Source organism: Dromiciops gliroides, chromosome 3 (assembly GCF_019393635.1).
Source record: "Dromiciops gliroides isolate mDroGli1 chromosome 3, mDroGli1.pri, whole genome shotgun sequence".
NCBI lineage: Eukaryota > Metazoa > Chordata > Mammalia > Microbiotheria > Microbiotheriidae > Dromiciops > Dromiciops gliroides.
Genome location: NC_057863.1, coordinates 408,630,057 through 408,652,695, shown reverse-complemented (window position 1 = coordinate 408,652,695; position 22,639 = coordinate 408,630,057). Strand labels below are relative to the sequence as shown.

The 22,639-nt window shown below is 35.3% G+C and overlaps 1 protein-coding gene across 1 annotated transcript in view; it reads right to left on the bottom strand.

Moving 5' to 3' along the window:
• BOLL (boule homolog, RNA binding protein) overlaps positions 1-22,639 on the bottom strand; it is a 75,991-nt gene that overhangs the window by 10,851 nt on the left and 42,501 nt on the right. The window contains exon 10 of the mRNA XM_043996875.1: positions 22,088-22,186. Within this exon, the coding sequence (XP_043852810.1) occupies positions 22,088-22,186 (99 nt within the window). The remainder of the gene's footprint in view (positions 1-22,087; positions 22,187-22,639) is intronic.

Below are 22,639 nucleotides of genomic sequence, written 5' to 3'. Positions count from 1 at the left end.
TGAGATTATAAAGCAAGGGATTTATTTCTAGTGTGGGCACTTAAATTAGTTTCATTACTATAGAGTTAGACTACCCTATAAGCATAAGATGCACAATTCTACCATGGGGGAAACATTTCATTTTGACCAATATCCTTACTTATAATTTGAATATATTCCATTATTAATTCATGGTATATATTATATTATATACTAAATTACAGTTCTTATTTTGAGTTACCGATTCTTAGTGTATGAGGACCATTAAAAGGGCAAAGGTTTTGAGGGTATTCCAAAACATAAAATAAGCCTATCAAATCAACTAAACATTACAGCAACATTAACTATTAAGAATTATACTTTAATATTCTTGAAAACTTCAGGATATTTAGGTCAGGTTCTATCTGAAGGTTCTGCCAAAGAAAAGGGAATATTCTCTTCATAAGCTTATGATTTTGGTGCATGTAGTAAGATTACTATCGTGAATTCACATATAATTATTTTTAGAAAACATTAATGAAGTGATTTTGGAAATTTGCCCATAAGCATTCAATAAATATTTACTGAATCACTGACTAAGTCATGATTATCTAAATACAAAACAATTTAAATTCAGAAATTGGCAGATATCTTAACACACTTGTTTTCGGTTTTTCAGAAATGAGTACTTTTTTCTACTTTTCAAAAACTTCTACAGAAGATATACTAAATAAATGAAAAATAAAATGAGTTTCTTACAGTATCTGTAATGAGGAATTCTCCAAATTTGTCTCCTCCACAGATTCACACTCACCCTCCCTCCAATCCATCTGTCTTCTGAGGTAATATGGTTCTGGACTGGCAAGCTAAGGGATGGAGAAGGTAGGCTGACATGCTCCAATATTTGCAGGTGCTGTACACAAATGTTGAAGTCTTGGTCGGCTTCTCAAATTAAAGATAGCTTCTAAATTCTATGAATGTATCCATGGAGGACACTCACATATTTATTAACTATTACAAGGTCCTTGATCCACATCAATGAATTTTTGTCCAAGTGATATATGGCATCATGCCTACCTGATGTTTTCCATATTAAAGCTCTCTTAATTTCTGTTCTCAAGACCAGAAGTATTAAAGAGCAATCTCCATAGCATAAATAAATGGCAGTAAAAATAAAGACCAAAAAATCCTTAAGTGTTTTGCAGACAAATATTTAAAATGAAAAAAAAGACACCTTCTTACCTGATATCGACATATAAAATATGGAACAAAGCAAAAAGAACACGACTTCTGAAATTTCAGAATAACAGGAAAAATGAAATGACATTATTTTACTTTGCTTTTTTGGGAGGATAAACATTCATAGATCCTATTGTCTCTCGTGCAACAATTTTAGCTGGCAAATATATTCATTAAATGTAGTATGGCATAGTGGAAAAAGAGTTGGGCTTGGAGAGCCATGGGTTCAAATCCTGATTCTGGCATTTATTAAGTTTGTGACTACAAGTCACTAAACCCTGCTGAAGTTGACTCATTTGTTAAAGATCTTACTGGGTGGTTGCAAAGATAAAATTAAAATATACATAACGAATTATGCAAACCTTAAAGCAGTATGTCACATCTATATCTCCATGACTGCTGTTATTTCTCCTGAGAATGAAAATATATTTGAGGGTAGACCATGAGGAGGAACAATTTTTAGGGGGTTAGTGCCAATCTTTTTCTTTCCCCCCTCCTTTATTAATTTCCTGAGATGAAGAGGGTAAAGGAAATTTTATATGACTATATAAATCACAATGTGAAGGATTAAATGTTTGAGCTAATTGACTTCTGATTTGTTCTACAACTTCTATAAAATGAATGTTTTCTTAAAGCAAAAACTTACTTCCTCAAATTAGTATATCAAATTGCTTCCAGAATTAGAATCTAAAGTTCTCCTATGATTTACAAAATGTTCATATTTTTATTAAAAAAAAACAAACTGGTTGTAGTGGACAAAATGCTGGACTTTGAGGTACAGGAGGACCTAAATTCAAATCTCTGCTCATTCACTAGTTGTGTGACCCTGGGCAAGTCACGTCACCTCTCTCTGTGCTTTAGTTTCTTCATCTGTGAAATGAGAGGTTTGGACTAGAAGACTTCTAAGGACCCTTCTAGCTCTACATCTATAATTCTTTTTATCCACAAACATATCTCACTTTTACCCTAGAACTTCATTAAACCACCACCCTTTGGGTCTGTGCTGTTGAGCACTGACATTAGAAGTTCACTTTCCTCATTTACCAAAGGGGATACTTACACCATTTACCTCAAAGTGAGGACTCCATCAAAAGGTTATGAGTTATTGTTTTCCCCTATTTGACTAAACTTGCACAAAGGCACATCTTATTTAAAATTTATGTCTCACCCAGTGCCTAGTATGATGTTCTCCATACAGTAGGTGTGCATAATATAGATCTGCTGAATGAATTATGTTAACTAAATTCCTTTTGGAGGAGGTCTAAGATGATTAAATTTAAACATCTAGCAGAGTTATAGCATAGCAAGGCTCTGGTGCATATTACACTTATTAGGAGGATCAGAAAAAAATGAATAAAAATCATAATAAATAGGTACACTGATTTTTTAAGTGCTTGGAAAATACAAAAGGAGATATAAAAGCAAGAATTTTGCTGAATGTCATGATAGAAGGAGAAAAATATAAATGAAGAAAGTGAAAGGTTAAGAAACAAGCAGTGACTAATAAAGAGGCAAAAAATTAAAATTTAGATAAAGCATAATAAAAAATTTCAAAGTAAAGTGGCAGGAATATTGACCCAAGTCTGCCTAAGGCTAAAATAATACCCTACGTTCTAAAAAGCATAAAAAACACATTTGAAAATCCAATCTAAATTAGAAGTTATTATCATCCATCCAAAATATTAAAGCAACAATAAGAGGATGAAATAACAACATTCAAAATCTACAAGTCCATGATGAAAAGAAACATCATAAAGTAGTGAAAGTGAAAGATGATTCACTGTTTCCAGCATGGCTATTATGGAATGAACAAAACATTACAGAAAATGTCAAAGTAGTTGGATTAATACAAAACAAAACCCAACAAGCCACAGCCAACTAAATTTTGTGGAATAGGTGAAAGGGAGAACTTCATAATATCTAAAAGCTTATAGTTGGAAAAACAAGTATGGCAAGGTATCAACTAACCCTAAGTTTCACAACGGGCAGCTTCTAGCCGGTTCGTTGAAGCTGGATCTCGGCCACACAAGGATCATTGGACAAGAAATCAGTTGAGCTGGACTAGAGCTGCCCAATTGTCTTAATAATGAATGCTCCACACTGTCTGTTAAGTAAAGAGAAAGAAAATACAGATCAGAGAAACTGAACAGAAAATGAAAGAACAAGAATAAGTTAGGAGAGGAGAGTCAAGAACATCAATCAATATTATTGAACATGTGTGTGGCACTGTATTCATTCAACAAACATTTATTAAGTACCTACTATATGCAAGACACTGCTTTAGGCACTAGATTTCAAAGAAAAATAAAGCAGTTCTTGTTCCTCAAGGAGCTTACATTTGGTTAGAGATATACAACAAATACATAGATGAGTAATTGTAAAATCTATACTAAGTAATATGAGGTAATATGGAGAGAAACACAGAGACAGACAGACAGACAGATACAGACATAGAGACAGAGAAAACTAACAACTAGGGGGATGGGATAGGTAAGAAAAGGCCTTATATAGGAAATGACATCTAACTATGCTTTCAAGGAAGGTAGGTAATCTAAAAAGGTGAAAATGAGGGAGAGTGCATTCTAGTTATGGGGGTCTATCTATGCAAAGGGAAGAGATGTAATGTCATGAATGAGGAAGTGCTATAAGCCCTCATTTACACTGATTAAAAAGATAAGGTATATGAATGAGTAATATAAAATAACTGAAAAGGCAATTTGGGAGCTAGATTAAGTGATTGGCTAAAGATTTTGTATTTTATCCTACTGACAGTAGGGAGCCACTGAAGATTTCTGAGTAGGGGAGAAAGTCTCATTTATGTCTTAGAAATAGCCATTTAGCAATTCTGTGGAAGATAAACTGGTGAGTGAAGAGACTCATGGAAACCAGTCAGGAGAATATTGAAATCATACCTAAACTCAGGTAGAGGCTGTGTAACTGGAGAGAAAGGGATAGATGTGAGAAATGTTATAGAAGTAGAATAAATAATATATGGCAATTGATTAGATAGGGGAAATAGAAGAGGAAAAAAGACAAGTATTACTCCAAAACTGTGACACTGGGTAACTAGGAGGATGTGCATGCTTCTCATGATAAAAGGGAAATTTATACATGGACTTTGGGTTAAATGAATTGTTTTTCACTTAAGTTTTTTTTTTTTTTAGTGAGGCAATTGGGGTTAAGTGACTTGCCCAGGGTCACACAGCTAGTAAGTGTTAAGTGTCTGAGGCCGGATTTGAACTCAGGTACTCCTGACTCCAGGGCCGGTGTTCTATCCACTGAACCATCTAGCTGCCCCTCACATAAGTTTTTAATTACCTAGGGGGCATCCGGGTGAAGATAATCAGTAGATGTGGGATTAAAGTTCATGAGAGAGACAAGACTGGACATATAGATTAGGGAGTCATTTGCATGGTGCTGAAAATTAAACTTGGGAGTTGGTGAGATCATCAAAGGATAGAATGAAGAGAGCAAGAAACTAGAGAAGGAAGCCCAGGGCTGGGCTTTGAAGGATACCCACACTTAGAAGAAAAGGGTGATGATCCAGCAAGAGGCTGAGGAGTGGTCAGATGGGCAGGAGGAAAATAAAGAAAGCAGTTATCAACAAAATTGTGAGAAGACAATACAGAAAGTGGACGAGGCAGCTAGGTGGCACAGTGGATAAAGCACCGGCCCTGGATTCAGGAGGACCTGAGTTCAAATCCGGCCTCAGACACTTGATACTTACTAGCTGTGTGGTCCTGGGCAAGTCACTTAACCCCCATTGCCCCACAAAAAAAAAAAAAGAAAGTGGACAAAGCTAAATAGAATAAGGACTGAGAAAAAGACCATTTAGCAGACAAGAGGTCTGTATTAGCTTTGGAGAGTACAGTTTTATTTGAATGGAATTTGCAAGGGGATGAGAAGTGTATGGGAAGAGATAGAGTCAACAAGTATAGATAACTCTAGGAGTAGGACTAGGAATGGGCAAAGAAACATAGGATGATAACTTGAGGGGATGGTTGGGTCAAGGTTTTTGTTTGTTCTTTAAAGGATGGAAGAAACTGAAAATTTGAGCAAGAGAAAGAACATTTGGCAAAGAGAAGAGGCACTTTTTCATCAAACTGGGGCAAAAATGTGAGAAGAAATCTTTCAAGAAGGATTTTGAGGTGTGGAATATGAGAAAGGAGAAAACTAATGATGGATGGCTTTGATTTTGAAATTTTTTGTTGAGAAAGGTAGGAGTGGGTGCTTAAGGAGAGGAGAGTTTTGAATAGTCATTTTGGAGAATGTAATGAATCAAACAGAAAATAAAGGACTTCCATTCAGCAGTAAGAGTCCAGTTAAGATCAGCTAACATAATCTTTAATGGACCCAGTTGGCACAATTCTGAGACTATTGGACTACTAAGACTCAGAGATAAATGGAGATAGGGAAAGAATAAAAGAAAGGCCTTTTGCTCACAGAGTTTGATAATCTAAATTTGGCAAGCTATTGCTGGTCAAAGTATAAATACACAAAAAGGGTAACTGAATGGTCAGTGTGCAGAGGAATGTTAGTCTGCTAGGGTTAGGTGTGAATTAGAATGATTTCCTTTTTATTTTGGCAAAGATTTTATACAGGAAATGAAACTTAAAGGTTGGGAGTCGCCAAAAAGCATTTATATATTTATATCTCTACTTTTCTCATTACTCCAAAGTATTAAGTTCATTTTGCTGTAGTATGTACAAGCATATAGGCAAGCAAGACCATCGTGAAAGGGTTGTTCTAGAATCTTCAGGATATGTGGGGTCTATCCTGGGAATTTTGGTTAAAATTAGGGTGAGTCAAAGAAATATATATCTATCCCTTTTTTTAAACTGTGGGACTAGGTCAGCTCTTAGAGTTCAAAGAACTATTTTATGACTTTTATGAGGATTCTGAGAGGCTTAGGGCTTCAACCTGATTATCATTTTGAAAATGACCCTAATCCACAGGGGATCCACTAAAATCCACCTCTTCCTAGGACCCTTGGGATTAGTCTGAATCCAGAACAGACCTCTAGGGTATCTATACATTAGAATGGTTTTTTTTTTGGGGGGTGGTCTGTTTAGTCCTGCTCCAAACTTAAAGTTGTCCTAAGACCCTAAAAATCCATCCTGTGGGACAGAGGAACACAGTCTACAAACTATTTCAGAAGTATGTGACTTATTGGATATGTACCTTGGCCACCCTATTTCCAGGGAAAAATAATAAATTCAGTTTCCCAAGAACACTGAAAAGGTTGAAGGCCTAATAGATACACATGGGACAGGGAAATAACTTTTAATATACTACAGAAAGGAAGAAGGTGAGTATCTGTAAATGAGACTTTTTTTTTTTTTTGGCAGGGAAATGAGGGTTAAGTGACTTGCCCAAGGTTACACAGCTAGTAAGTGTCAAGTGTCTGGGGTCAGATTTGAACTCAGGTCCTCCTGATTCCAGGGCCGGTACTTTATCCAGTGCACCACCTAGCTTCCCTCATAAATGAGACATCTTAAATAGGTATCAGGGAAGATAGATAAAATAGTATTAAAGGTCAAAATAAGGAATTTGCTCAGGAAGTGGAATCTGAGGAAGAATTTAACTGACATGGAAGGCATAAAAGTGATGAGAGAAAGTGAACTTTAGCTGCAAATTTTATGGAGAAAAGAGTGGGAAGAGGTAAAAAAGTCAAAGAAGAGATTACACTAATCTTTGGAGAAAATATCAAAGGCCTAGAAGATTGTTTTGGAAGGGGAGATAGAAAAGATTAGGTGGACCTAAGATTTCTGAGTTGAAACTTTACATTGTTCATTATATAATTGTTTAATTATACACAAGAACTTTACAGAATCCTTTGTTGATGTTTTGCTCTTGGAAGGTAGGCAAGATAGGGATAATGCCTAAAGAGATGGAAAAGTTTGGCAGAAGTGAAGATGTTAAGGATAATGTTTAAAAAGTTTTGATTTTGCCATTCTTATTTTGAAGAGGCAGCAAAAGCTCTGGATGAATGTACTGAGACTGGAAAGAAAAGAAAGATCAGAGCATGAGAGCTACATGTGACTCCCATGATTAGCAAAAAATGAAGAGGAAGATTTATATCTCAAGATCAAGGAGAAATATGGCAAGCAAAAGAAAAAGGAAGAAAATTAAATTTTCAAGTCCAAAACAGGAGATGATTTTGAAAATGAGGTGGCTGACACTGCTTGCTGGATGAAGTGAAGAGATGCGGGACAAGAATTAAGAGGCCTTTTGGATTTAATTCAGGCAAAATCTGATCAGAATTCTTGGTGGGGATATTTTGATTATATGGTATGGATGGAAATAGACTAAAGAGCAACAGTCCCTACAAAGAACAGTAATTCTACAAGGCAACACTAAACATCTTTCCCTTCCCATAGTAAAGAAAACTTAAAAAGAAACACCTGCTATCTTAAATCAGAAGATTGCCTAAAACCTCTTCTCTCCTTTCTTCTGCAAATTTAGCAAGTGGGAGAGGGTTATTAACCAAAAGAATTTAGGAGCCTCTGCTCTAATGGGTCAGCAAAAGAACTCTGTGTGTGTGTATGTATATATGAATATGAATATGTATATGTATATACACACATATATGAACTTTAGGCAGCAAGAATATAGGATAAAAGTTCTAAGAACTTAGATATTAGGGGAAGAGAAAGAAACAGCAGGAAAAGGAGTGGATGATTAGAATAACAGCTTAAGAACTGGGAGGTTGAAAGAAAGGCTCTCCTAAATTTAATGCAAATAAATGTAAAAAAATAGAAAATGGGGGTGGCTAGGTGGCGCAGTGGATAAGCACCGGCCCTGGATTCAGGAGTACCTGAGTTCAAATCCGGCCTCAGACACTTAACACTTACTAGCTGTGTGACCCTGGGCAAGTCACTTAACCCCCATTGCCCCACAAAAATAAATAAATAAAAATTAAAAATAGAAAATGAAATGATTGTGATTCAAATGGCCTTCAATATTTCCCTATAAAACGTACCAATGAAAGTATTATAAACATTTATTTAGAATGTTAAATTTGCTATTATTTATCCTCATGGGAGGAAATGTCAGTAGTCAGTTAAAACTTCCTCCACTTCCCTAAAAATAACCTAGACAATAATGATGGCAGATTATTTTAAGCTTTTGTCAGACCCCAAATTTTTGGACTGTGAAGATAAAATGACAGAGCAAGAGGAGGGAAAGTCAAAGACAAGAGATAGACAGACACGCACACACAAACCTCAGAGACTGATTATGTGACAAAATCATGCCAAGACTAAAATAAATTGTCTTCAAGCATAATTTTCTTCTTTTTTTTAGGGATTGGGGGGATGAAGGAAGAGGCTTTGGTTGACTATTCACTGACAGCTAATTACTTTAATAAGTGTAAATAAAAAGAGAGTATTTTTAAATTTTGTAATAATTTAATTGAAAAATGTATTTCTAAGGGGCAGCTAGGTAGCGCAGTGGATAGAACACTGGCCCTGGAGTCAGGAGCACCTGAGTTCAAATCCAGCCTCAGCCACTTAACACTTACTAGCTGTGTGACCCTGGGCAAGTCACTTAACCCCAATTGCCTCACTAAAATATATATATATATTTCTATGCTAGTTAGAAGCAATCTTTGCCCCACCAAAAGTTTTAATTTCCCTGTCAATCATCAATTCCATAAAAATATTAGTATAAATTACCAAAATGAGAAGAATCCAGACATTTGGAGTCTTATATATAATACCAGGGGGCAACTGGATGGCGCAGTGGATAAAGCACCGGCCCTGGATTCAGGAGGACCTGAGTTCAAATCCGGCCTCAGACACTTAACACTAGCTGTGTGATCCTGGGCAAGTCACTTAACCCCAATTGCCTCACCCCCCCAAAAAAAGTGATGTCATATATATAATATCAGGCTTATAACAACACTTTGGTAAAAAATTAAACTGCTAACATGACCAACTAAATTTTTGACATAAATTTAGATTATCAATAATTGGCTTCATCCAATATTCCAGTGGATGTGCGATCTTATCAATGTAGGTAATTTCCTCCAAAGATGCAGATTACAACTTAATCATGTATTCACTCATAATTTGCACAACTCTTGTCCATGACATTGTCACTGGGGGAAAAGTGGGGCAATATATTGGGGGTCTTCATATTCTCTTGACATTGTGTGGATACTAGAGAATGTGAACTATCAACTTATTATCTTCATTCTCACTATGTGACTTTTTTTCAGCCATACATTTCTCTGATGATATCCTTAACACCACCTTTCTGGCATCATCATTGTAATATGGCAAAGGTCAGAAACCCTGCCAAAATTTCTCAAGCTGAGAGCTTATAAAATTATTTGAAAGATAACTTTGAGACAGATCTAAAAATACAACTTGAATATAAAAAAATCACTCCAATTGCTTACAGTATAGCTAAAAATTCCAAAGCTAACTTCAATTTTAATATTCAAACATTAAATATTTAGTCTGGTCATTCTAGAGAGTAATTTGGAGCTATGCCTCCAAAGCTATTAAACAGTACGTATCCTTTGACCACAAATGCTTCTACTAGGTTTAATATATCCCAAAGAGATCAGAGAAAAAGGAAAATAACTTATTTGTAAAAAACATTTATGGTAACTCTTTTGGTGGTGGCAAAGAATTGGAATCTGAGGGGATGCCCAATAAACTAGGGTGATGCTGAACATGTTAATGGTATAGAAACATGATAGAATATCATTGTACTGTAAGAAATGATGAAGGGAAAGGCTTCAGAGAAACCTAGGAAAATTTATATGAAGTGATATAAAAAGTGATGAAGAGTGCAGAACCAGGAGAACAAGACAGAAGGTAACAATGTTGTAAGCAATATTATAAAAAGTTAACTGTGATAAACTTAGTAACTTTAAGCAATACAAATCCATGACAATTCCGAGATTCATGATGAAAAATGCCATCTATCTCCACAAAGAGAACTGATAGATTGAGTGCAGACTGAAGCACCTCTCTCTCCCTCTGTCTGTCTCACTCTATCCCCCACTCTCTCCCTCCCTCCCTTTCTCTTCAACATGTGGGAATGTTTTGCATGACTTCATCTGTGTCGTAAGTATTATATTTCTTGCCTTCTCAATGGGTGGGGAAGAGGGTAGAGGGAAGGAGAAAATTTGGAACTGAAAATAAAATAAATTTTTTTAAAAGAAGGATTTTTAGCAAGCATACTTATGACAAAATTTGCAAAGCTGAAAATTATTATAATTGGAGCTGTAATGGTGTCTACTAATACAATTATTGTAGATGGTTAAGTACTAGGGTTTTTGTTGTCAAATTAACTGAGGCACAAATTTATATGCTATCAAAATAAGAAAGACTAAATTTTAACAAACGATAAAATATTTGACTTGGTAATTAACATAATTTTAAAGGAAGAAAAATTTAATCTATACCAGATGGCAGCTATACTTTTATTTTAGTTGCAACAACTGAGTTCCAAATTCTGTAAGGTATTTGTTTAAAAAAATTACAGTCCCCTGACCTTTCTGGTTAACCTTGTTCTGTTGGGAAGTAGCCATTAATTTATTTATTTTTTATTTTTTTATTTTTTTAGTGAGGCAATTGGGGTTAAGTGACTTGCCCAAGGTCACACAGCTAGTAAGTGTTAAGTGTCTGAGGCCGGATTTGAACTCAGGTACTCCTGACTCCAGGACCAGTGCTCTATCCACTGCGCCACCTAGCTGCCCCTAGTAGCCATTAATTTAAATGAATTAAATGAAAGTATTGTTTTTATTAATACTATGCTTGTAATTTACACATAAGGGTAAAGAAAAAGTCTGACAATTTATTATGTTTACTTTCTAGAAAGGAATAAAGAGAGTTCCAAGAAAGTAAGAGTATGGCATGAAAGCAAGCATAAAGAATAAATTCAGAATTATGGACTTTATCTTCATATAGTCACTTCAAACTAGGGCCATATAGATACATACATACAAACATACATATATAAAAACCAAACCAAAACTGATATACCTACTGGCATCTTAATAATTTTTACTATATTACCTTACAGTAGGGAAATGCTACTTTAAGTTTGTTATCTAGTTATTCAAACAGAAATTTATTTTATATAATAATAAAAAATATGACTGCCATCCTGGAAAAAACTTTGGGATCACTAAGGAATTGATGAAGGAAGAGAAAAACCTTTTCCTCATGCATTTTACTTCCCTAAAGCAACCATAAGAAAAAAATAATCACAGTTGTTATGCCAGTTTTAATTCAAAAGTAATTCTGTCTCTAAATTCTGACACAATGTGTTAGGAGAAAAATTATGTAAAATGATAAAGTATAGCACAGTTAAAGTGAGAAGACTATAGACTCAGCATATGAACTGGAGAGAATGAATTTCCCCCCCAAGGCCTATAATTCATGTTCAGCCCCATATATTACACTGATATAAGGAGTTACTTAATAGTTATTCTATAGAAATAGGTCAAACTGTGAAACTGACAGATCACTTTGGGTTACTAAAGAACTGCTAACTTGATTCTTTGTAATATGAAACAGTAATATCATGGATAACTAAAATTTAAAAATAATTCTAAGATTTATTTTAGCTACCATTTTGATCTTAACCCCATAATAAGATCACAGACTTAGGGATGAAAAATGGTTTAGAAGACACTTAGTCTACTCTCCTACTAAACTTACTCTTTATCAGAATAACCATAAAAGGGAAATGGTTTGACTTTTTATTTATTATTGCTATATTTCCTCTGATGGGCTATCTACAAAGAAAGGAAATTCCTTAAGCTGTGACAGAAATAGAAAAAAGGGTCCAGATAAGATAATCAATACATCATTAGATAACTGGCTATAAAAAGTGTATTTGTCCTTTTAGTTTTAGTTTAGTGTAGCAACTATGCACTTTTTGGAATTTTTATTGCTATCTTTTAAAACATTATGTACATTTCTCAGTATCTCCCTCCCATATCATTCTTTTTTTTTTTTTAGGGCAATGAGGGTTGAGTGACTTGCCCAGGGTCACATAGCTAGTTAAGTGTCAAGTGTCTGAGGTTGGATTTGAACTCAGGTCCTCCTGAATTCAGGGCCAGTGCTTTATCCACTGCGCCACCTAGCTGCTCCCTCCCATATCATTCTTAAAACAAATGATTTTTTAAAAGCTCAGCAAAACAAATATATTGAAAAAGTTATATACAGCATTCTTCATCTGTTTTGCCTCTATGAAGTGGAGGGGAATGGGGTTGATAGAGAAAGAAGCACCTTCTCATAGCTCTTTATTGGAGCCATTTCCCAACTGATGGGAATATAGGACATCTACTCTGTTTTCAATACTTTACTTCTATAGAAAGCATTGTTATAAATAGTTGTGTCTATGGGGACCTTTCTCATTCATTCATTACCTTTAACCTCCTTGGTATGTGTTTAGCACTTAGAAGCTCTATATCAAAGGGTATGGACATTTTAGTCATTCTCTTTCATATAATTCCAAACTGCTTTGCAAAATAGTTGGACCAATTCACAGCTCCATGAACAATATATTAATGTGCCTTTCTACAAATCCTCCAACAGTGACTATTCCTTTCTTGTCATCTTTGCTAAATTGTTGGGTGTTAGATGAAATCTGAGTTTCTTTACTGTGCATTTCTCTTATTAATAAATCAGTTGATAAACATTCTTTAAATACCTACTTTGTTCATGGAAGTGTTTGAGGTGCAAATATAAAGAACAAAGCAACCTCTTATCTTAAGGAACTCACATTACCAATGCTGAATGATGGAATGTGGTTAATGATGATGATAACTAACATTTACATGATGCTTAGTTTGCAATTTGCCTTTTGAAAACTATTTGTTCACATCCTTTGATCACTTCTTTACTGGGGAATGGCTTCTCATCTTATATAGTCTAAGTATCTTGGAAATCTGACTTTTTATAGAGATATTTAATATATTTTTTCCCAGTTGACCACTTCCTTGCTTATACTAACTGCATTCATTTTGTTAGTGCAAAAAACTTTCAATGTCATGTAACTGAAATGTCTTTTTTTAGCTTTTGTAATCAACTTTATCTTTTGTTTGGTTAAGAATTAACCCTAGTCATAGGTGTGGTTGACTTGTCAATTTTTGAAGGAAATTCAAATGAACTGGGAATGGGGCTTTGGATTTCCAGTAGGCTTAACTCTTCATTAAAAATTTTCAAGGAAGGGCAGGATTGAGCAACATGTTTTCCCTTGCTGAGATAAAAATAAACATTTTTATCTATTATGATTCTTTGGTAGGGAGACAAGTCAATTGGCATTTTATAAAATAGTGCTTTTCAAACAACATGAAGAGAACATCTTAAAACACCCCAATTGTCTTTGATATGTACAGAGCAGAAGTAAATAATGTTTCAGTAAAACATTATCTGTCATTTGAATGCTAGACACTTACAAAAGTAAAGCAAAATATGACCACATATACTACTATGTAATGTGTCCAGTAGATGGCATTAATGATGCACCTGACAATTGCACTATGGTTTTAAAAAGAAGAAATTTAAAGAGTTGAACTAAATATGACTCTAAGCAATGAAACATGTTATCAGAAAGCATTACTGAGGTGGAAACAATGAAGATGTGAATTTCCAACTGAACCATAAACACATATAACTATTTCAAAGTTACATGATAAGTCTGAAACAAAGGTTATATGGTCACTTGCCTAGAGAATGGACAGGATGAATAAAAAATGTAGATACCTATGCATATGTCAATAGTTTATTGTTCTCAAAAATGCATAGAAGCTGAAATTCTTTAAGTTATATGATGTAATATGCTAGCAACATAATTTTAATTACAACTAAAATGTATGAGTTGTTAAATCTGTATACATTTCATTCAAACACATATAAAGTGCTTTAGGACAATAAAGACTTGATACAGCAAATCATCACTATTTTAAAACTGAAGGCTATCTAGCCCAGTTGAATCTTTTAACTACCAGACTTTAAATCAATGTAAGGACTTAATATACAATTACTTATTATCTGAATATAATAGAGAAAATATTCCCTGAAGCTGGTAATAAAGTCATAGTTCTAACTAAGTGGAATGACCAAACCATTTGGAACCATGGCTTCTGAGTGATAGAAATTCTCTGCTACTCTATTTAATGTTATGGTAAAATGATGTATTTTCTGTTGTTTACAGGGTCAGAGTGATGATCTTAGTGGGGCTCCTTGCTATCCAGTAACTTGAATAACCATGTGGGTCACAGACATCCACCTCTGAATCATTTTTTCACCATTTTTACTCATTTTAATATTCACTGCACTCTTCTATAGCAGATAATGTGATTTAGAGGAAAAGGCAGTAGGATACACCGATAGGAGTTAGAGTTTTGATTCTGCTAAATGACATGGCCGTGGTCAGATAGCTATGTACCTCTGTATACAATGTCAAAAGTTAGGTTTTAGTTAAACATGCATATAAAAGTATTGAAAAATAAAAGTGGTTTCTAGTAATTATTGCTCTATTTAGTACTTTTACTATATGACACAAGATAGCAAAAATGAGCAAAGGCTCCACTTTTAATTCCCCATTTGTCTTTCTTACTCTGATAGCTTCACTCAGTTTCTCCTTGTTAACTATTGTATATGTATAGACAAAGGTTAAAATTGTGTCTCGGAAAGCAACTATTTGGGGCTTGTGGCATCTATCAGTATTAATGGTTAAGTGAGGGAAACAAAAGCTCCTTTTACAGCCTGTGTGACCCACTGGCTATTCATATTCTCCCCTAATTTCAGTTTTATCAATTTGTTTTTATTAATATAGTATACTCCTTCTATGAGTTATAGGAACTTTAAGAAGAAAAGTAAAAGACAAAACTAAGAATCCTTCTGTGAGGAAGGTTGGCTTGCTTTAGATGAATACGTATTACAAAAAATTCAGGAAAAGAAAAAAGCACCCACCAATACTTTAGAGATGTAATTCAGAAGAATCTACTGAGAATATCTTTATACTTTTAAAAGATTATATGCTTATTCAATAGAATATATGATTGCTGTGTTTAATACATGACTGATCATGTTTAAAACACGATTGATCTCCTGATCAATTAACATCTATTAAGGATACACTATGTACCAAGGGGATGCAAAGAAATAAATGAAAAAGTCTTACATTCTAAAAGGGAACATATCTACACATATAAATATATACAAAATAATTTTGTTGAGAAGGCGCTAGGAGTTGTTGGGGGGTGTGGAAGGGTCAAGAAAGGGTTCATGTAGAAAACGACACTGAGGAATTAAGCGTGTGCGTGCGTGTGTGTGTGTGTGTGTGTGTGTGTGTGTGTGTGTGTGTGTGTGTGTGTGGCAACTGAGGTTAAGTGACTTGCCCAGGGTCACACGGCTAGTGTCAAGTGTCTGAGGCCTGATTTGAACTCAGGCCCTCCTGACTCCAGGGTCAGTGCTCTATCCATTGCACTACCTAGCTGCCCTGGAATTAAACTTTGAAGGAAATGATGGATTCTAAAATGCTGAGGTTAGGAAGGAGTACATTCTAGGCATGGGGGAAAGCCTGTGCAAAGGCACAGAGAAAGGAGATGCTACTAAGGAAGACAATTTGGCTGTACCCAAAAATGTGTGAAAATAAGCCTATAAGAGTAGGATGTAGGTGGCGTAGTGGATAGAGCACTGGCCCTGGAGTCAGGCGTACCTGAGTTCAAATCCGGCCTCAGACATTTAACACTAGCTGTGTGACCCTGGGCAAGTCACTTAACCCCAAATGCTTCACTAAAAAAAAAAAAAAAAAAGAGTAGGATGGAGCCATACTGTGATGGGCTTTAAATGTCAAACAGGAATTTATATTTTGATCTGAGGGGGAAATTGAAGTATTAGGGAGGAGTGGAATTTATTGATTAGGGGAGTGACATGACGTGCTTTAGGAATATCCCTTTGGGAGTTCTGTGGAAGACTGACTAGAGAGGGGAGAGAGACTTGAGGTGGGAAGACCAATTAAGAGGTTACTGTAATAGAGATGAGACAGGGCAGATAGGTGAGAAGTGGTGAGGACCTGAAAAAGGGTGGAAAATAAGGGAAGGGGACATGTACTGGAGATAGAAATGATAAGAACCAGCATGAATGGTTATGTAGGTCAAGAAAGAGGTTGGTGTGAGTGAGGAGTGGAGTGGATGTGGAGTTGAAGACGATTCTAAGGTTTCAAATATGAAAGATTGTAATGCCCTTGACAGAAATAGGGAAGTAAAAAAGAAGGGCAGCTTTTGGGCTGAAGATGAGTTCTGTTTTGGACACTCCATATTTAATTTTAGATGCCTATGGCATATCCTCTTAGCAAAACCCAACAAGCAGTTGGTGACATGGTACTAAAGCTCAGAAAGAAAACTAGGGTTGATATATTATTCGATGCATCATCTGCATAGAGATGATAACTGAATGTATATGAATTGATGAGGTCATCAAGAAAGTGAAGAGAAGAGGGCTCAGGACAGAGTTTTTGGGTAAATCCACTCTTGAGGATGGGATATGGATGATGATCTAGAAAAGGAGAATGAAAGGAAGGGTCAGACAGATAAGAGAATGAAGATAGCAGTTTCACAAAAAGAGAGAAGATAGAATATTTCTGAAGAGAGAGCGGTTGACACTGTCAAATGTTGCAGAGAAATGCAGAAATATGAGGACTGAAAAAAGCTAATGGATTTGGGAATTAAGAGCTCATCAGTAACTTTGGGAAGAATAGTTTCAGTTGAGTGGTGGGGTTGGAAGCCAGACTGGAGGAGATTGAAGAATAAGAGGAGAGGAAATGGAAGCAATGATGGTAGACAGCTTTTCCCATGTTTGGCTGTGAAAGGGATTAATATTACCCCAAATGCTTCTGTAATTTTTAACATCAAGTTTTCAAAAGAAATTGTGTCTTTTAAAAAATGATTTCTGAAAGGAAGAACAGAGAGAGAACTGATGAGAAAACAAAAGTCCTATATAAGTCTTCCTCAATTTATACCCTTTACACAAATAGAAAGTGTACCTGTACACCCTCAGTAAACACGTTTTCATCTTTTTTTTTCTTCAGGCTCCTGGAGATGATCATACTTCATAGCATTCTTCCTCCTAAACCTCCAAAATATTACTAGTTGGAAGTTCCATAAAACAGGGAAGCTACAGGAAAGATTAACTCTGTATGTATGTATGTATGTGTGTGTGTGTGTGTGTGTTTAATGGCCACAGTGATCACTGTCCTGTTGTTAACCAATGAGAGAAAACTGATCATCGTTATAGAACTTTTCAGAGAAGGACCAGTTCATCTATAATAATGCAAACTTAGTATGATAATAAATTATACCTCTTTGTCTGTAAATGAATGAAATTCCATAAATCAAAAATTACAACTACTTGAGCTTGATGAATGTCCCTTATGTTTTTGGGGTTTTTTTTGCCATGTAAATATTAAAACATTATTTTTCACTATACTGCATTCTGATTGGCCAAATAGCTAATTTAATTAGGAAGAGTGGGAATAGGAACAGGATCTATGATGTCATTGACACAGAGGAACTCCCAGATGAGGGGACACTTTCTTCCAAGGCAGGTCAGCACCTTTCCTGAAGTTTATTTATTTTATTCTATTTATTTATTTATTTTTGTGGGGCAATGAGGGCTAAGTGACTTGCTCAGGGTCACACAGCTAGTAAGTGTCAAGTGTCTGAGGTCAGATTTGAACTCAGGTCCTCCTGAATCCAGGGCCGGTGCTTTATCCACTGAGCCACCTAGTTGCTCGCCCATCCCCTTGAAGTTTATACTTTTAGAGCTGCCCAGAGTGCTGGGTATTAAGTGGCTTGCCCAGGGTCACACTGAAACTGTCAGAGGTTGGACTTAAACCCAGGTTCTTTGCTTTGAGGCTAGCCCTTTTTCCAGTACCTTATAGTTTTTCTCTAAGTGCAAATGATTGCTGAAATAGCTGGTTTATGGGCATCAAGGCAGGATTTCAAAATCTTATTTTTCAATATTTTTTAGATTTGTGCCTTTGAACACTGTTTAGCAATCCCAAGTCAAGGGTTTAGATTGATTGTTCGCAAATATTTTTGATATTTGTAAATATCAACTTTATTATAAATCAAAGATAACTGTCTTCTTACACTTTAGTAGTTTTAAAAATGTTTACATTACGAAAAAACCCAATGAGAACAAATTCTCTGAAAATAAATTTCTATCTTTCCATGCAGACTTCTTTTTAAAGCCACTGAAGTTTTATGAACATTACAGAAATTTGCACAAAAGGAATTAAAAATATTTTTAAAATGCTGGTCATTGACTTGAATAATAGACGATTTAAAAGGCATTTGGTAAAAAAAAAAGTTTCTTAGAGCACAATCCTATATTAAAACACTGAAACCAGGGAAACAAGAATAGCATCCTTTTTACAATTTTTTCATACTTCTGTGAGATATATCATTCAGGTATAACTGGCATGTTAACAGCACCAACAGTATTTTACAATTGTAATAGAAAAAGTTGGGACACCATTTTTTGAGAAATTCTATAATGGGATAGGGCATTCTGAGTCAGAAAAAAATAAGAGTACAACAAAGTATATAAAGAAACTAATTTTCTTGTTTCTTGGACAAAACATTAAACTTAAGTGATGTTTCAAAAAAAAAGATTCATGGTCTTGACTCTACTACTAGCTGTGTGACCCTAGCTAAGTCACTTAACTTCTCTGAGCCTCCATTTCCACATCTGTAAAATGAAAGGATTGGAGTAGATTGATCTCTAAGGCCTTTTTTGGCTTTAAAATTCTATGCTCTTTCTCTTTCTCACACACACCTACTTTCAGCTTTGTATTATTAATTAATATTTAAGGGAGAGATACAAGGGAAAAAGAAAGGGATGGGAAAAGGAGAGAGAACAGAGAGAAGCAGACAAAAGGAAGGAAATAATGGCAGGGGTAGGGGGGAAATGAGGGGTGAGGTAGGGAAAAGAAGTTGAGATAACCACTAGGGATTGGAAGCCAGGAAAAGCACTATCCAGAAGGGAAAAGGGAAAGTTTTAAGAAGAGGTGAAGAGAAAGACTCACTAAGTTATAAGTTATGAAGGAGATTTAGTTAAAGTAAGCTACTAATTATAGTTTCAGAGGAGTAGGATATCCAGTTAAAGGATAATTAGTAAATCACTGTTTCCGGTTTTCCAACTTCTTGAATCCTTTAATGTAATAATAACAGCAGTTTAATTGGGAGGTAAAGACTAGGGTGTTTGTGGGATTATTCTTTGAGTTATAATTGGGTGAAACTGTGACTCTAAACCCACCCATACCATACCTAATAGAGCTAGATCCCAGTTTTCTATGGCAGTGGTACAGAAGCTTGAATCAGGTACTATATGTTTTTTCTACCTATTTTTGTTTGTTTTTTTGCCGGGCAATTAGGGTTAAGTGACTTGCCCAGGGTCACACAGCTAGTAAGTGTCAAGTATCTGAGGCTGGATTTGACCTAAGGTCCCCTTGAATCCAAAGCTGGTGCTTTATCCACTGAGCCATCTAGTTGCCCCCGTTTTTGAAGCAGAATTCTCTAGAAATCCAACTTTGGCCTAGAGATTCCCAACTGTACTTAGTTCTTCTTTTTTTTTTTTTGGTTTTTGAGTGAGGCAATTGGGGTTAAATGACTTGCCCAGGGTCACACAGCTAGTAAGTGTTAAGTGTCTGAGGCTGGATTTGAACTCGGGTCCTCCTGGCTCCAGGGCTGGTGCTCTATCCACTGCGCTACCTAGCTGCCCCTGTACTTAGTTCTGTTCAGAATTCACCTGTACAACTGAAACTGGGTCATATCTTGTTATAGCTGAGATTATTTGGAATAAATATTAATTATTTGTGGAACTAAATGAAATGGGATTTTGAGGCTTTCCTTAATTCTTCAGAACACCTGGAAATTATTTGTTACTTAAAAGTGTATTAAAATGCTTGAGAAATTATTTAAAAGAAATATTTTGAACTAGGGAAATTAAAATTTAAATTAGATATGTATATATAGGTATACATAGGCATATATATACATATATACATACAAACATATATGTGGTTTAACACTATTCTCAAATTTTCTTTATTTCTGTGCTATGGCCCCTCCTACTGGAAATAAGTAAAATCACATGGAAGTCCCCAGGGGTATTTAATATAAAAGAAATCCAGAAGGTAAAAATAATTGTTATGTAAAAAGTCACAGATAATCTACCCTAATAGATGGGACTGACATTTTAGTTTCTTTATCTCAGAGGCATATGGGGAACACAATTTTAACAAGTAGAAGGGGAAATTTATTTTATTGTATTTCATGACAAATACTATGATAAGGAACTGCTTGGTTTTATTATAACCTTTGCAATAAGTTAAAATAAACTAATCTCACTGATTTCATGTTCTCCCTCAATGAGGGAACATTTTAAGCAATTTCAGTTTTTATTGATTTTAAAAGGAACTTCACAAACTGAGTGGAGAAATGAATAAAAACTTTGCCATAGTAAATCCCTTTGGTTCTGTTAACTTCCTCAAACTTTATTACCCATGCCTACTATAATTTACCTTTTAACTAAATATACATGTCACCTTTAGAACATCCACAGGCTGGCTATTCTCAGTGTAGATAAACCATTATGTTGCTAAGCTGCTTTAGGATCACAGCTGACATCCTACAGCATATATTTCCTACCTCTGGAGAAAGAAAAATTGGAAAGTAGTCTCAAGCTATTTGAGAGGTAAGGTACCCTTTTCCATATTTCAACTAAGTTAGGGTCATGATCTTATTTCCTATGGCAGTACCATGGTAGGTGGGAAGTGGGGCAAAAATGGAAAGGTTCCTCAGAGTGGTGTTGCTTTGTATCCAATACTGTACAGAATGGATCAATAGCCTAGAGAAGATTGGACAGCTAGTCTCCATAATCCTCATGAAAGGGATGTCTCCCTCAACAGAGCCCTATGAATTTAAGATTCTGTACCACCACCAAAAGCATTGCCAATGACTCCAAATCCTAGTGGAAGTATATTCTAATTCTCTAAGCTGAAACAGTAAGTTTGAGTAAAAAAATATCAGGAGAGAGTAGGTAGTCCCAGAGCTTGGTCTTTAGTTAGAACAAGACCAGCACTATAGCAAGCACAGCATCACCAAACTGCTGCATTGGGCTTATGCTTTGCGAAAGCATATTTTTTTAAGGTGCAACACTAAATATTCCCTCTGTGTTGTGCTCTTAACCTACCTCAGTGGCTCCCCAGTTGGCTCTGAACAGGTTGCCCAAATATCAGGCCACATCTTAATGCCTTGGACCCTGGATCTGCTATCTTGTGGAGTTCTAGTTGTGCCCTCTGAATTATATTACTGGTGGTTCAATCTCTGAAACTCAAGTGGTTCTTGAATTGTGCCTGCTCTATTTTCTGGGGCTTGTTGACCCTCTTTCATTTATTAATCATTAGCTAAATCTTCTGCTCCCACCATCCCATAAGCCTCTGAAATAGTACTCTTTTGGACCCAATAGGTTCATCAAAACCTAGCCCCTTCTAAGCTCACCAATAAACCAGCCATTATTAAGTTTCTAGTTATCTCTGTTAGTATTTAATTTAACTTAAAGAAAATAAAAAACTTATCATATTTTACTTCTGGTATATTTCATTTGTATACTGCATAGAACTCTCTATAACTAGAACCTAATTACCTATCAGTAATCCTAAAATCCACTAATCTTTAATAAATAAGGCTAATTTTATACTTGTCACATGATTTTGAGAGAATAGTAATTCTTTACATTTAATCATGGTATGAGAGAGATACCTGAAGGAGAACTTTATTTTCAGAATAAAATACTCAAAGATTTAAAATCTGATACGAGGGGGAAATAATCTAAAATAAATGGCTTACTTTAATTGGTTCAGGCTGCATTACTGGTGCAGGCATGGCAATTGCACTTTGGGCATAAACCTGATGATATGTTGCTTGAACTCCATGATCAGAATAAGGCTAACATAAGAAAAAGTGTAAGTTTTAGTTAAAAGGATCAATTAAGAGAGGCAGAAAAAAGACCTCAACATTTGTAAAAACTTCACTTTAAGACTCAATAGTTAAAAGTAAATCCCATAGTAGAAGTTTTGGTTTTTAACTATATGAGCAAAAATTTTCACAATAGAAACTACACCACTTTAATTTACTTATTTAACTACTTCCCCACCAAAATAAATCCCTTCCTTCTCTGAGAAAGTATTACCAATAAAAGTATCCAAAGATTTCTTTGCATGGTAATAATAGATGTTATCAGTATAACTTAGAGAAATACACTAAGAAAACAAACATCTTGATATATCTTTAGCACACACATATACACACATACATACATACATGCATACACACACACACACACACACACACACACACACACACACACACAACCAGAAGGGAAAACCTCTGAAATTAAAA